At 30.4% G+C, this 16,759-nt stretch overlaps 1 protein-coding gene across 5 annotated transcripts in view; it reads right to left on the bottom strand.

The window, feature by feature from the left end:
- Positions 1-335: 335 nt before the first annotated feature.
- The window catches only part of LOC148604579 (protocadherin gamma-A4-like), a 60,211-nt gene continuing 43,787 nt past the window's right edge, over positions 336-16,759 (bottom strand). For 2 of the 5 annotated variants that reach the window (XM_088549040.1, XM_088549037.1), the window contains 4 exons: positions 7,093-9,841; positions 2,973-3,083; positions 2,344-2,458; positions 336-1,934 (listed from right to left, as the gene is read on the bottom strand). In XM_088549040.1, coding sequence (XP_088405166.1) covers positions 1,492-1,934; positions 2,344-2,458; positions 2,973-3,083; positions 7,093-9,780 — 3,357 coding nt within the window. In that variant the 5' untranslated portion in view covers positions 9,781-9,841 and the 3' untranslated portion in view covers positions 336-1,491. The other 3 variants (XM_088549041.1, XM_088549038.1, XM_088549042.1) reach the window with 3 other exon arrangements.

Consider the following 16,759-nt stretch of genomic DNA (forward strand, 5'->3'; position numbering starts at 1 on the left):
CCTTGAATTATTTCTTAAATTTACCATAGGTATTGCAAACAATTTGAAATAAGTTGGCATTAATATTTTGTAATGAACCTTGTAAATAAATAATTTGTTTCCGTGTTGTGCTTGACTAAGATTCTTGGAAATTCTTTTCTGCTTGTCCAATTCTCTCAGTTTCTTCAGATTGTAGTTTTCAAAGCTTAGTTTTGTTTCATATCATCTTTCAACATGTTTTAAATCTGAAAATGGCTGATGCTATCTAATTTTCCTTAGTTTCTGACATTGTAACAGTCCTTTGATAAGGAACATTTATAGTTTTTTTTTCCATTTCTTATGAATAAAGACAAAAATTTACAAGTTAATATAGATTTATTAGCTGCACATTTGAATGGGATATTGTAAGAATCTTATACAAAAAGTCTTCAAAAATAGTCAAATACATTATTGGCAATAAGCATGTTTTTTTTCAGGAAGGCTTTTGGAACAAACAGCAGTATAAATTGCATTTCAATGACAATAACAAGAGGCTAACCATGAAAAGACATTACTCCTGACCAATCAAAGTGTGCAATAAAAAACAATAACAACATAACAATATAAACAAGATAACATGCTCAACAAAGAAATATAAACATCTCAATGAGAAATTATTTTATTTATACAGTGAAACCTGTGTAAACTGAACCCCTGACAAATCAGAAACCTGTGTAAACCAAACATCTTATGGTGTCAATTTACACAAGTTAAAATGCATCAGAGGTTCAGATTAGACAGTTTTCACTGTATCTCTATTTATTTATTATGATAAGTTATGGCAGTTAAAATTATTAAAATATAGTATTTTACAAGTTTATATTAATCTTTATTTGGATTTTTAAGTGTGAAAATATTCTATTTCAAAAAGATATCCATAGCCAAAAATATCTTGTGAAAATGGCTAAGTATTATAACATGAAGAAAATTAGATATATTTCAACATTATATACAAAGCCAAATTTCAGGCTTATTATATAATTACATATTTCAAACTCATTGTAAGTTTTGTTAACAAATTAACAGGGTGATCTCATGCACTGTACATAAGGTGCAAATATTTATAGAAAATTGAGGTAGATCAGAATGGATTATCTCCCTTAGAAATGTAAAAAGATGGAAAGGGAATAGATAACCTATTAGCATATTGTTTTATGTAACACAAATATTCATCTGTATTAAACAAAAAGTGTGTTTTACCATTATTTTTTTTAACTGAATTACGTTACAGAAGTTTACAAGTCTTTCTGTTAAAATTCTACCTGGTATAAGGTTACAGTATTTTGGTATTTTCTCTGATGTAAAATTTTACCTAGAATATTATGAACAATTGTTCAACCACAATACTAATACAGAATAATCTGAGATCAATACACATACATCACAATTAAGCAATGAGAAAAGTGAACATTTCATTAACTAGTAACAATGTAACTTGAGCAGTTCACAGGCAAAGTTTTGGATTATCCCCATTTACACAACCAAATCTTTCTGTGCATGGAACAAGTCTTCATCCAGTTCCTCAGGATTTATTGTGTAACTTCCTGATGTTGTCGTCGCTGCATCATCGTCATCATCACGTGATCTAAGAGTACTAAGACTGTCTGGCCGCAAGTTAAAATAGTCTCTGTCTTTTCTTGGAAACGGAGCATATGCACTTTGCCGTAAGAAATCCCATGAATGGTATTGCATGTCTTTTGAGCTATTGTCTAAATATGTCTGACTCGTTGACATGTTATTATTCACAGTATTAGCACTAGTATTCTTATTGATATTGTAGGATATTGGTCGTGGAGGTCTATTATCACATGGTCTGTTTCTATACATATTTAGTTTATCTTTATTATATGATAACTGACTTTGAATGCTGTTTGTGTATGATGACGGATACTGAAATTCGAAGGAACGGGAGTCATCTGAAATATAAAGTGAAAACACATTGAATACTTGCACAGAAATATCTAAGAATCTGACAGCAAACTGCTTTCATAAACTGGTACTAAACTACAATTCAGTAATAAACAAGTGAATGATTCAATTATTTATACTGCCAGGCTTACTTCAAAATCTGCAAGAAACCACAAAGGAACTGAAACATCTGTATTAAAATAAGTGTCAATTCAGTAAGATATCCCATTGAATTTAATCCCTTTCACTTCATTACCTAACTCCATCTTAAAAACCTCCTACTATAATAATCTTTTACCTTAAACTAATTTATTGATTCATCTATATTGAATTTAAAAGATTAAAACTTGTTTGCATTTCATGTTTTCATCTAATAAAAAAAAAGTAGAATCTAAGAGGAAATTCAAGTGTACATACCCAAAGTACTCCCTGGGACTTCATCTTCACTCCCTCCTCGTCCACTATCACTAGTAGTTACTTCCCCTGAACTGTCACTATGGTTATCACTAGGATGAGGTCTTGAAGATTTCGGCTGAAATGTAAAATGTTATTGTTTAAAAGTTGATATATAACTGGCAAGTTTTTAATCTGTATTTATTTTAGATGCTTTAACTGGAAGGGATCATCATTCTGTTTCAAAATTCTATTGCACTGTCAGAACAGCATAGAATTCAATTAGGGACAATATATCAAGTATTCTGTTTGACTAGACAATCCCAATGTCACTCATGCGTATTACTTGTATGAATGACATTAGATTCATTATTAAGTTTCATTATTTTCTGTGTCATGTAAGATTTTTCAACAACAAATCACATCAGTAAAATAGCAGAATGTAACTTACTGGTACATGTAATTATCAAATACATATAACAAGAATATTTATGCAAGGAAATATCAGAACACTGCAATAAATCAATTTTTTTAACTATTTAAGACAATTTTTATTGTATGGGTTTGGTTTTGTTTGTTAATCCACCCCTTTATATTGCAAAACCAAGTTCTGAAAGCTTGATGCACATCAAAAACAAACTTATATGTCCTACCTCATTATCTGTGTTATTTGTCAGTAGTATCTGTTTGAGTTGGAGGGACTGTTTAGAATCTTGGTATGCTTGACTGTGGTGGACTGAAGGTCTGTCATATAAAAATGGCTCCTGAAAAAAACATATGGGATATTATCAGAACTGTAAACAATTTTTTTTCTTCTCAGTTCAATCTGTTTTCTTCATTATCATTGGTTAGAACATTTTTGACTTCACTATTTATTCCTTTTTTTCTTAATTCAAATTAACATCATTCAAGGGAGTTAACTCATATTTTAACCATATCAGAAAATTTGAAGGTTATCTTAATTTCTGCACATTGTTATAGTGTTATCTGACATTGGTGTCTTAACCTGTTGATTTGGGAAGTTATCAAATATAAATGATTAAAATTTATCACAATTTGATAATTTAGCAGGTTTCTAATCCAATTCAATAATAGGATTATAGTGACAATGTTGACTTTATCAAATTAATCATGGGGTAATTTGTGGATTGTCTGAGAATATTTGTCAACAATTTATCCAAAAGTTAACAACAAGTTTTAATTCTTACAGTGTAGAAAGCCACAAGTTTTTGTTTATTTGGTGAAAGTTCATTATTCTGTCACAATATTGGTAAGATTTTGTCAAAACTTGGTGTCAAAGAGTTAATTGGTTGGATAAATCTGTATAATCCTCAACACAAATATGATGACATAGTGTTAAACTATATGTAACAATGTCATCAATGTAAAAAAAAATTCTATGTCATTAAATTTCGAAGTCTACAAGTCTAACAAGAAAATTTAAAGATGCTCTAAATCATGATATTAAAAATGAATTCATTTAAATCAGAATCAATGATAAAATTTAATAGCATTTGACAGTAATGCAGAGAAATTCAAAGGAGGAAAAAGTCGTCTGCTTTGATCAAAAACATGAAACTTTAATATTCAAAGATATAAAACATTAAATTTTAAAATCTACCACATTTGATGATATTAAAATGTAATTCAATATCTGATTTAAACTTATGTTTATAAATCTGCAATAAATTTTGACAAATCTAAGCAGTAATATGAAAATCCCATGCTATATTAAAATTGTAAATTTATTTAGAATGCATAGTGTTTGCCACACAATAACACAAATGTGATATTAAAATATATTAAAGTGTTGAAAATGATGATTTACACTTTTATATGATACTTGGCAATCATATGCTTGGTTGTGTAATATTCTATGGCCATCATTGCCAACAAGAATTGATATTAAACACAACAGAATAAGTTCAGTTCAGGAACAAATGCACTACATTTAATATGAGATTGATGAAAACAAAAGATATCATGTTCAATATTGTGTTCAATGAAATATATATTTTCTGGTAAGAATGGGTTTCAAGGAGGACAAAAAATTGTCATCAGGAATATTATATAGGACATTCACCATTCAAAAATGACAATTTTATCCATATGGATTCCAGATGTGACACTACACATTTATAAATAAATGAGTATTTTTCAATGATCTGTTATTAAAAGTATAACTCTCCTTACTTTTTGGATCCAGATGGACTCATGACAAATTATGATGTGGGGAATTCAAACAAATGTAAAATAAAAAATAAAAGCCCAGGAATAGAAGGTATTCAGAGTAGTCATATTTAGTACACTGTAATCCTTTTTTTATTACCATCTGGTATACTGTGTTAAACATTGCCATTGACAAAAATTGTAAATATTTAAAAACTTCATATTGTTTATGATTTATTTTTCTGTTTTTATTAAAGATTTGGAGAGCCAGTGTGATTATTTTGGTTAGGTCTTTATTTTCATCAAAAGATAGGGCACTCAAATGCAATAGATTGCTATTTACAAATGGATTTAAATTTTATAACCATTGCCCTTACAGCGACCAAATACATCGAATAAATTGAACTGTATTAATCCCTCTTCATGTTCAAATGTTAAAATTCACTTTAAGGGGACTGAATTAATTCCTATGAACAAATATTGTTTTCACGATAAAAGATTTGATACTCGACACAAAAGAACCATACATTTAATACTACAAAGTGAACAAATAAGCCTAAAAACATTTGGATGTGTCAAAAATATAATTTAAAAGATTTGTAAAAAGATCAGTGCTTTTTATTCAGTAATTTTATTTTTGTGTGATGGTACACATTAAGCCAGTACTTTACTTTATATCTACGATAACAGCCTGAAACTTGACTTGGTTACTTTACACCTCAAAGAAACAAAGTAAAAAATTCAGTGGATATAAGTTTCAACTTGTCATCTTGAATATCAAAAGTTCAAAATTCAAATTAGAACAATTTTCATTAAATTGTCAGTTTTTTTTTTTACTCTTGCAGCTCAAATTTTCAGCAGACTTTTAATACAATGCATTTTCACCTACTTGACAAGACCGGTAAAAGTGCATCTGTAAGTGTTAGAATATTTATGAGAATTTGCATTAAATACAGATATGAAAATAATTAAGGAAAGAGTGTGACAAATTCCGTCTTTACAAATGATTAACTCAATTGTTTCATAGGCTCATTTTTTAACAATTTTTAACCATGTGACAAAAATATTGACAACTGAAATTAATGACCCTGTCATTTACATATATTGTCTTTTATGAACTTGTTAAACTCATCATATTTAACTAATTGAAGAAAGTCACTTCAAAAGCAATGGACATGCCTTCAAGGGTAGATTTTTATTGGTCAACTGCATCTGAACAACTACATTCATTAATTACAGTGAAAAGACCCTGGCAAAGACTCATTTTTCATTGTCAATTTTGGAGACTATTTAAAATTTCCATGTTTAAGATCGGACACTATAATTCATCATAATGGGGGAGCATTTTCATTTTGATAGTTTTACATTTAATCCATTAGTTTTATTTTGGTAACTTCTCTATGACTATGCCTTATTTTCTCATCAGCATTATTTTATATTATGCAAGTCCTTAATTACAAAATAAATATTTTTTGACATTATCTCTGATTTAAAAACCACCCAGTCTTTATTTTCTCAAGATTTCTGATGTTTTAAAAACAAGAAATGTCTATATTTATGTAAAGGTTAAATTTACCCAAATCAAATCATCCTTATTTTGATATACACAATCTTTTAAACGGGGCACCTGTGCCAAAATATTATCTTTATAGACCTATTTCCAAAATGGCAGTCATGTCAATTAAATTGGTCAGTCATAGTAAACTAAGAAAATAAAATTTTTACCGAACTTCATCAACCATGAACAACTTTATCATAGATAATATAACAGATACATATCATTCTGAATTTACTTGTCAAGTAAGATGCAAAAAATATATTTCAGTGATAAAATATCATATACTATAATAGGGTTTTAATATCGGTTGTTTTCATTCATTCCTTGCAAGTTACAAAATTCAATTCCATGGAAATATTAAAAAGAAAACTATTTCAAGCAAGTTTTCTAGAAATACAAAGAACTACCGTGCTTTTTTACAATTTGTTCAAAATTCAGCATAGATTAAAACAATAACTCATTAATTTATAATAAAACAGCAGAAGCATCATTTTTTTTCTCAAAATGACCCCTGGTGAACCCCTAATTGGAAAGGCAGGACCAACAGGTAAGATAATTAACAGGTATATCAAACTGTGACCTGTCAAGATATTCTGTTATCTTTATCATTGGAAAGCTGGAGGGGAACAAGATGACCAGATTTACAATAGGAAAATACTATCTGAACAATGATTTTTATAAATTAACAGTATAGGAGAATTTTCTACTATTTCCATGGAAATAAAACTGAAATAATAATTTTATGCTTATTTTACACAATAGATTTAGCTATGGACATTTTTAACTCTTATTTATTGAAATTACTATGAGAGTTTGAGCTCAGTAAAATATGAAATTTTATTTTTGTTCTTCTTCATTAAGTGATCCTCTAGTTTTGATAATAGTTAAAAGAAAACTAAAAAACTGTTTAAAGTTATTGTGTCATGGCAATGATGGTAATTTAGTTCTGTTATCATGTTTAAAAAACACCTGGTGCAATGTAACATGAGTTCAATATCAAAGATCAATTTACAATAATTAAAATATGACCAACAATGACTACAAACCTGTTTATCATGCAAGTTTGAATTGAGACTTCCTACGAAACTGGTATCAAAAGAAGTTCCAGGGGAAAATGATACTTCTTTGCGCTTCTTTTCAGCATTATCCAAAGCATTTGGTAATGATGTGTTTGATGTTGAATGTTCCGAATATCCATTTTGCATTGGGATACCAAGAGGTCCATTTCCAGCAGCAAATTTCTGGTCATTTCGCTTTTTGTCAATTTTCCACAAAAAGTAAATTGTAAATCCAATGGCTGCTGAAATAAGTAGTGTTACTATGACAACAATGATTGAAATGGTAATATATTTGTTAGAATCTCCACTTTGTGAAAGATGAGTAGAGTTACTAATGATAACAGACACATGTAAATCAGCACATTCTGAATGGACAGGGGTTCCCTGATCCTGAACACAGACACGGATACTGACTGAAGTATCCTTTGTGAATTGGAAGTTTTTGTTTAAAGTCAAATCTCCAGACTGTGGGTTTAAATAAAACATATTGGCATCATTTCCAGATGAAATAAAATATGATAATCTGCCATTCAATCCAACATCCTTGTCTTTAGCACTGATAGTTGTTATTGGAAGTGAAGTGATAGTAGTTGTGATGGAGTTATTTCCCTTTTTTGGGTAGGAAAATATTGGAACATTGTCATTCACATCAATAACTTCCACACTAACAGAAACAGAATTGTTTAGTGATGGATTTCCCTTATCTGAAGCATAGACCCTGAAGCTGTAAAGACTCTGATGTTCTCTGTCTAAAATCTCTCGAGTTCTGATGGTTCCATCAAGGAGTACAACAAATGGGACAATAAATTCATCCTCCTTGGCAATAGTATATGATATCTGCCCATTTGGGCCATCATCACGATCATAGGCATCAATTGATCCAATCGTCTGTTCAGATTTGAGTCCCTCAGAAACATTCAACATAAATCTGGTTTTGTTAAAAATGGGAATGTTGTCATTAATGTCCCTAATATTGACCTGAACTGGTACAGTTCCAGTTCTCCTTGGATCACCATTGTCTACAGCCAGCACGTGGAACAGATAGCTAGCTTGTGTTTCACGGTCATACACAGCACTAGCTGAGATAACTCCTGTATTTGAATTGATAGCAAACTTGGAGCCAGCATCACTATGTAAGAAGTACTGAATCTGAGCATTAACACCCATATCATTGTCTGTTGCTGATACCTGTTTGATTGGATTGCCCAGAATATTATTTTCATCCACATATGCAGTATAAGACTCTTGCAGGAACTTTGGATCATTGTCATTATCGTCAGAGACTGTTACATTAAAGCTGGCCTCTGCACTAAGTCTTGGGGTACCATAATCATGGCAAATTATTGTAACTATATGCTTGTCTATTTGTTCTCTATCTAATTTCTGTCGAACAACAACCTTAAATCCTTTGTCAGACACTGGAAGTTTCTGAACATCGAAAAACGAATTTGTTGTAAAGCAGGTAACATTACCATTGTCACCCTTGTCAGAATCTTCAACATTAATATGTGCAACAAAATTATCAATATTTGTTGCTTCTGAGAGCACGACAATACCTCCAGTTCCTGCGGATGGAAGATTTATCTTGACTAATGGCTGGTTGTTACCAACATCCTCAACTTTCACATTGACCTTGACCTGTGAAATTTGAGGACTGGTTCCATGATCAGTTGCCTCCACAATTATATTAAATTCCTCATTAGGCTCATATACTAGATTCTGTAGCAGAGTTATTTCCCCTAGATCATTATCTATACGAAAGAACTGATTTATCTTTTCAAGGTCAGTTTGCACTTGACTGAAATGATAAGAAACTTGTCCATTTAAGTCCTTGTCAGGATCTGTTGCAGTAACTTTCAAGATTACAGTGTTTGCCGGAGCATCCTCTCGGACTGTTATGTTATACATGGTCAAATCAAATTTGGGTGCATTGTCATTAGAATCTAACACATTAACATTAATATTTAAAATTCCAGTCTGAGGCTGATCACCTCCATCTCTAGCAGCTATCTGTAAACTGTATGCTCCTTTTATTTCTCTATCTAACTGTTCTCTCAAAATCAACTTCACGAGGAAACTTCCATCTAATTTTTTGGAAGCATTCAGAGCAAAAGGTCCATCATTGGGATAAATGTTATAACCAACAATTCCATTTTTACCAGTGTCTTTGTCTACCGCTGCTGGAATAATGAAAGTTGTTCCAACTGGTGTTGACTCAGAAATGTTTTTCAGTAATATCTGTTCTGGGAAGGATGGAGCATGATCATTTATATCCACAACAATAACTGATGCAATGATAAGCTTGAAGAAACTGGTTTTGGACGAGGATGCCAGAAAGTTTAAAACAAGAACACAATTTTGGGTGTCGGCACAATCAGAAACTGATTCCCTGTCAATCATGATTTTTGTCTGTAATATACCAGTTGAAGAACCAATGGAGAATTTATCTTGGTGTGGATTATCCCCAATAAAAGAATACACTAAACTATCAAATTCATCCTCAGTCAAATTTATCCTGAGCCCAGCTTCTGTAGCAATATTTCCTATCAATGCTTCACTTGGTAATTGTTCCTGAATTGTGAATGAAATTGGTATGGTATCATCCCCATTACATAGTGATACTAAAATTGTCAAAACAGTTAGCACTACTTGGAAGACCATGTTGATATATTCCATCTTGTTTTTAATTCAAGTTTCACAGTCTTTATTCTTCATTCATAATCCTCACTTCTTCGACCTGAAAAATAAATATCATAAATATAATAAAATCTTAATTTTTTTTTTTTTTTAGCAATGTTATCCTAAAGCATTTATACACTTTTTTCATGGCAAAATTACACAAAATTCTATGGAACAAATTGACAAATTCATTTTCAAATTCCATAGAAAAAAAAATGAGAAATACGCTATGTAATATTTACCAACATAAACATAAATGAAAATTTACAAAATATTACACTTTATTTGGATTCTTTTTAATGAATCTTTTGGTTTTTACTTACCTTCATCTAAATTAGAAAAAAATCCATTAAAAAAATTCAGAAAAAGTAATTTTCTTTCCACAAATTTTTTTTTTTTTCACATACTTTGACATAAGCTACACAATTAAGTAAAAAATTACAATATTGTCCCAGCCAATATGAATTGCATACAGAACCTACTCTAACCACTGTCCAGTCAATTATAACCATCTAAAAAGGTGTAAATCCCTTGTACTATTTCTAACGCTAGAGGCTAACAAATGATAGTTTATATTGACACAGTCCGATTGGCTAGTTGTTTACCTAATTTCTGTCAAGTAGGATAAAATCACTTCCAAGATTTATTCTCCTTTTCACTATTTCAATAAGTTTTATTAACTGTATCTAGTGAAATCAACATTTGAATATTTATTTTAAATGTATGTTCATTACTATCAGTACTATAACATACCCAGTATAATAGCGAAATACAAATATAATTCCTGATCTGTCCCTTTAAATTTCTGAAGTTTGTCACATTATTTAAAATATACTTTAAAATCTGGAATAATTTGTTGTATGATTAATTCTGTTCCACTGAAATATCTACGAAATTGTACTTTTGAATTAATTATAGATTAAATTTATAAAATTCCACAGTCAAGTATATTTCCACATCCTTCTAGCTTTTTGACCTTTTGATTCTATCTTTAATTCAAGTCCAGCGTGAAACACTTCATTGTAAAAACTGAATTTAACATTGTAGCACTCTTCATATTAGAAGCACAGAGATGAACAATATCGATAATTTTCCCCTCTGTGGATAATTTTGGTTGAACCGTGGGTTTTAGCAGATATAGTCAATGCCGTGAAATCTGTCATGCTGGGTATTTCGGTTTAAAAATATGATTCAGAATATCTCAAGCTCATTTCTATCGATATGACATTATTAAACCTAGGCTCCGCCCCCTCCTTAAATTACTGGTTGTCGAGACCTGACAAAGGGATGCTATTCAGGTTTTGTTATTATAATATTGGAAAATATAAATGATAGGCTAAAAGTTTTATTTTCCGATAATGAAAAAGAATTGATTGTAAGTTTAAGTACATATTATCTTGATCACTGGTAAAACGGCCTTTGATCTTAAGGTGCTGAATACGGAAAATTAAATAATTTGAGGTTTACCATAGAATATGAACTTGAAGCACTTTGGATTATGGTCAATGAATGGGAGGCTGACCAGTGTTACACAAGTAAAATTGTTAAAAACTTTCCAAAGATCAAGATAGTCTTGTCATGCTATGAAATGAAGGACTATAAGGTGTTATAAAAATATAATTTATAAAGAAATGTTCTTGGATATTATTCTAATCATTTAGAAGTATATACAACTTATGTGGACTTAAGTAAAAAAAAATATGATAGTAAAAAAACTGAAGATAGCATAAACATAGATTATATTTGGGAATCTTAGAAATAAAAAATAATTTCCAGTTAAATTATTATTTACCAAAGTACAATATGTTTTGTAGATAAATCATTTGGAAGTACATGTAGTTACAAGTACCAGTACCTTCTGAGTATAAACAAATGTATACACTGTATTAGTTTGTAAACTTCCATATCAATCCACCTGAAAAACTGTTACAGACAGATGCACAGACAAAAGTAAAACAGTTTACCCCTCTCCTTTGGAGCAGAGGTATAATAATTTCAAGTTAATAATTTATTGGTGACCAATGTACTACATAAACATATATATCTTTTTAAACTTTATTTGGATTCATTTAACAATAGTCAAAAATTACAAATTTAACTAAAAAACCCTATGAGGCACTTATATGCAAATTTGCTTGAAGTCACAAAATCATTATTCAATATTGCTTTTAAAAAATGAGACTAAAAAGACGAAAATATTATCAATAAACAGAGCCTACCTTATTCTATGTCTGGGCAAAAAACAGGTATTTGATTTAATGACCCTTGTCCATGCCCACTGCCATACAATAAAACATTGTTCTTAATGTCCATCAAGTCCAGCGAATAACTCCACATTAAAATGCCACAATCCCAGTGACAAAAAATATGTATTGTCAAAAAAACGACATACATTTGTACAGTGCATGTCACACACAACGATTTTAGCGAGAACAAGAGAAAATAATCTATATACATATATCTGTCAAATTACTCTAAAGTACCACATTTGCAACAGTTTCGTTCGTTCATATAATTGTCAATACTTTATACATGATATAAATGACCTAATGTAGATAGGGTATTTATTACAATTTATAACAATTATAGATATTATGTCTCATTATTACTATACAATCATTGATAATTTTTACAATCTTCAAATGAGACATGTATTCTGACCTTTATCTAAGTCCCATATTGCATATACAATTACTAAGTAATTTTTAAAATGCTGTAAACATGATATCCCATGCCATTTACTAAATGGATAGAAATATGCCAATAGAATTGCACTCATTTATAGAGAATTAACTAACTTTAGGTACAGTTATGGGTGGCCAGGGTTTTTTTTTTTATACTTTTCAGGAGCAAGGACAGACTATTAATTTCTCCAAAAGTTTGATTTATATATAAATTAAATTTTTTCAATATACTTTTTATACTCATCCAATATAATTTATTTCATAAAACAACTGCAAAACATTTTTTTCTCAAAATTGCAAGTATTTGAAGACAAAAAATACTTTTGTCTTTTGTCATGTTTTTTTTCTCTCACTTAAACAGGATAAATACTAAAAAGAATGAAAAAAACATGTATATCTACTAACTTTTCTTGTTCAATTCTTCATAGACACAATGAATCTTCTGTATGATAATATTTTTTCAATGATTAATTATGAAATTGAAGATGTTGACCATTTATTTATATAATGCAATAAGATCAAAAAGAGTACTGCTGGCCAAAGGTAAAACTCATGTAGAACCTGTACACCTGTTTATCCAGGTGAGCACTCATGACTAACAAGGTACTCAGCTTGCTCAAGGCTCATTAATTTGTACAATCAGATCAAAATCACAAAAAAAAAAACATATATGGAAACAGGTTAATCAGATATTAATCAACCATTTCAATTAGTACAAATTAATTTATGATACATGTATTTGGCATTACACAACTTTCTGGATTGATTTTTGAAAACATTTAAATTTGCAAAAGTTTGAGATGGCTTCACTTGGACAACAAAAAAGGTACTTAATATGTAATAATTTATTTAATTTGATAAAATATCATGTTTGAGGTTGAATAGAAATAAACTGTTGGTGCTCAATCTAATTTGTACAAAAGAAATAATATGCAGGAAGGCATTTTTTCAAAACTGTATTGCTGCCCCTAAAAAGTTATGCTGCCTTTTAAATTGTTCCCCTTTGCAAGGAATGAAGAAAAGTGATTTTTTTACTTCACCGACAAAGCAAAATAGTGGGCTGTGATGTGGAAGGGAGACAATAAAGGCAGGCTTTATTTGAAGATCTTTCTGGCTAGCTTCAGATAAACAGACATAAAAATACACAAACAAGGAATAAAGTCTTATCTAACTGGAAAAACTTACAGCTGGTTTATTAATAATTTTATTATGAATGTCAATTTATATATAGTTTTATATACTAGTTTATTTTTCAATTTATTCAAATTTATACAGTAATGTCAAGGATAAAATTACAATGTGTGATAGAAGAACAGAAATTGGAATCTTATATTTTTGACTTATTTGAATTGTCAAGTCATTCATGCATTACAAATTGAAATTTCATTCATAAACATGTCAAATTTTATCACAATTTGCAATCAAGAAAATGTAGTTAATTAAAAGTTTCTCATAACACTTTTATGACTGATCATTAAAATCAAATGATATAAGTATGCATGGAAAAAAGGAAAGACAAAAAGGATGGTATCAAATAAATGATTTTTACCTTCTTTTTTTGTTCAGTCCACACAGAATGGCAATTTCTGGCATAATGTCTAACTTATCCAATTAATTACATCAAAATTAGACAATATTAATTTAACAAGTCAAACATTCCACTAAGGACCCACAACTTCTATTAACCAACACAATCTGTGAATTTTCACAACTTGCTAAGGGAGTGAGACAAAGAGAGCCTTTCTGTGTAGCTTATGTTATCACACAGAAAGAATAAGGTAGATTAAGACCTGACAAAGGAGTTTGAATTTAAGCTGATTGACCAACAGTGATATAATCAAACCCTATCCTGTGGATAACAGGTGGAAAAGAGGCTTTTGTCCTACCAAAGAATTGGGTATCTTCCTTGAATTGGCCATCTTAATGTTTATTTGCACATAATCTTTATAAGGATACTTAAGTTTATTAGTTAAATAAACTGGTGTGACTAATTTTATGTAATACAGATAAAAGTCATGAAATTCTGTTTGTACTTTTGTAATATTGGCAAAATTTAATGAAAAGTGTCATATATTTGTAAATAGTGACTATGGGTGTCAATACTGACAGGATGTTATAAAAAAAAATCCTGAATTTTCTTCCATGTAAAGACAATTCAAAATAAAATTTCCTGTATCATGTTTTAATAGGAGATTCAGGAAATGTAAGCTCAGTGTATAATAACCTTGAGTATTCTTCAAGGTGATGAGGAAGGGATATGAAATGAAAACAGTCCCCCCCCAAAACATATCAATGTCAATTTTTTTGTCTCTAGAATAGGAAACAGTGCTCCCTTCATTTGAAAGAGCACAACATTTCTTTTTAGCACACACTATATTTTGCTTGAGAAAAAATACTGTTATAGATTTAGGTAGATTGGTAGCATTAATGTTTGGAACCCTTACTGATATCCAGACTTTGATGTCTTGTCCTAATATTCAGCCAAGTTGGTGGAGGTTTGCTAGAAGATCAATGGTGGAACCAGGAGAGGGTCTTGTCTTATAGTGACTTAGATCTCAGTCTTAATTAGAATCTGATAGAGAGTGGTACATGGCAAACATTTCCAGGAGTATTCCTATGACAATCACCAAATGTTCTTTCTCAAACATTATTCAATGTTTTTTTTTTTTGTGTTTTCAGCTTCCTCCGGTCTTAACTCATAAAATTTAGTCAGACTGACAAGAAAAAGGCTTAAAACAAACACCCTTTTCAGAGAACACACCTTAAAACACGCTAAATCACAGACTAGGAAATGATTCATTCAACCGACATTTACAACTAAACATGGGTCTTGGTTTTCCGCTAGCGTCATTTTTCTGTGTGTATTTGATGAATGGATACACGTAACATGCACATAAAACAATAGATCAAGGATCTAATACACAATCTTATGTAGGTACTGTCATAAATTAATGTAATGAACGAGTCGACAAACAGCATTTATCACAATCATACGTAAAAACATACCTGTTGAAAATTTGTCATAATATGAGAAAACAAGAACAATATATAGTTCCTCTTGCTTAGGAGTTGCCAATAAATTTGCAGTTTAAATGTTTTATTTAGAAATTTTATGTAATGGTACCAAAATTCTTTTTATGTCTAAACAAATCAGAACTGAATTACCTTAATTAATTCAATGGGCATGAGGTCTGCCTGTTTCTTAACATGGAGTGATATCTTACCCAATCTATAGTCCTCATGGACAAAATAAGTATAAACTGTCTCAGTTGTACTGTTTGAGGATTCACTCTATTTTGTCTAGAATATTAGTTGACAGGACTAAAGTATTAGTCTTTGTAAGAGTCATGCAAATTCTGTAATATGTGATATACCCCAAAAAAGGCTACACATTAATATTTTTGTTATTAAGTTGCTTTATAGGTGTATATGATATAATATACAATTATTCATTCCAATCTGTCTGCTCTTGGGAGATAATCCATATTGAAAATCCAACAGTTTCTATTGTATTTTAGTGTCATTTACAGAGTTATGTCCCTTAATTTTGAATTGTACAGTACCTTCTGTATATAACTTTTATTTCCTAAGAACATGGGTTATATGAAAAGCAACATGATAATTTCTGTTTACTATAACATTTTAAACAAAATATCAAAAATAGAAATATGTAAGCTTTCCAACCATGAATGGCATTTTGCGTGATTCTTATATGGAGTGCTACTTAAATGGAACTATATTTCAAATAACTTTTAAAGAAACACCTGGCAAAGTCCACAAACTAATGTCCCAACCCAGACAGAAACAAAATGGTTATTTATGTAGCTGTCATTAACATAAGTCTGCCCAATATTTTATCATGTACAAAACTTTTGTATTTTCACCTTTCAGGAGAGCACTGGGCTTGCAAATATGGTCTATTTAATTTCTAAGGATGTCTGTTTCTAAGATGGACAAACAAGGATGCCTTACTTAGAAATGTACGGCTGAGATACTAACTACGGAGGCTGTGGAGAATGGTAGCAATTGCTTCCTACCATGGATAGCTCAGATTTTTCTGGTGGTCACTGAAGCTTTAAAAAAAAAATAATACTCCAAGACAATGGAAAGAGAATATCCTTTCATAATATTCAGAAGAAAAATTCTTAGTGTCATGTACCAGATCAATGTCCGGTCCATTGCAATTTTATCTTTAAATGTACCGGAGTTCGATGGCCCTATCTTCATTCACTACACTACTAAACCCCAGGAAGATTTGGAGAAAAAAATATACTCTGACAAACATTCCATAA

The sequence above is a fragment of the Perna viridis genome, chromosome 10, assembly GCF_037379345.1.
Source record: "Perna viridis isolate PV_CMFRI_1.1 ecotype Kerala chromosome 10, ASM3737934v1, whole genome shotgun sequence".
NCBI classification, from domain to species: Eukaryota; Metazoa; Mollusca; class Bivalvia; order Mytilida; family Mytilidae; genus Perna; species Perna viridis.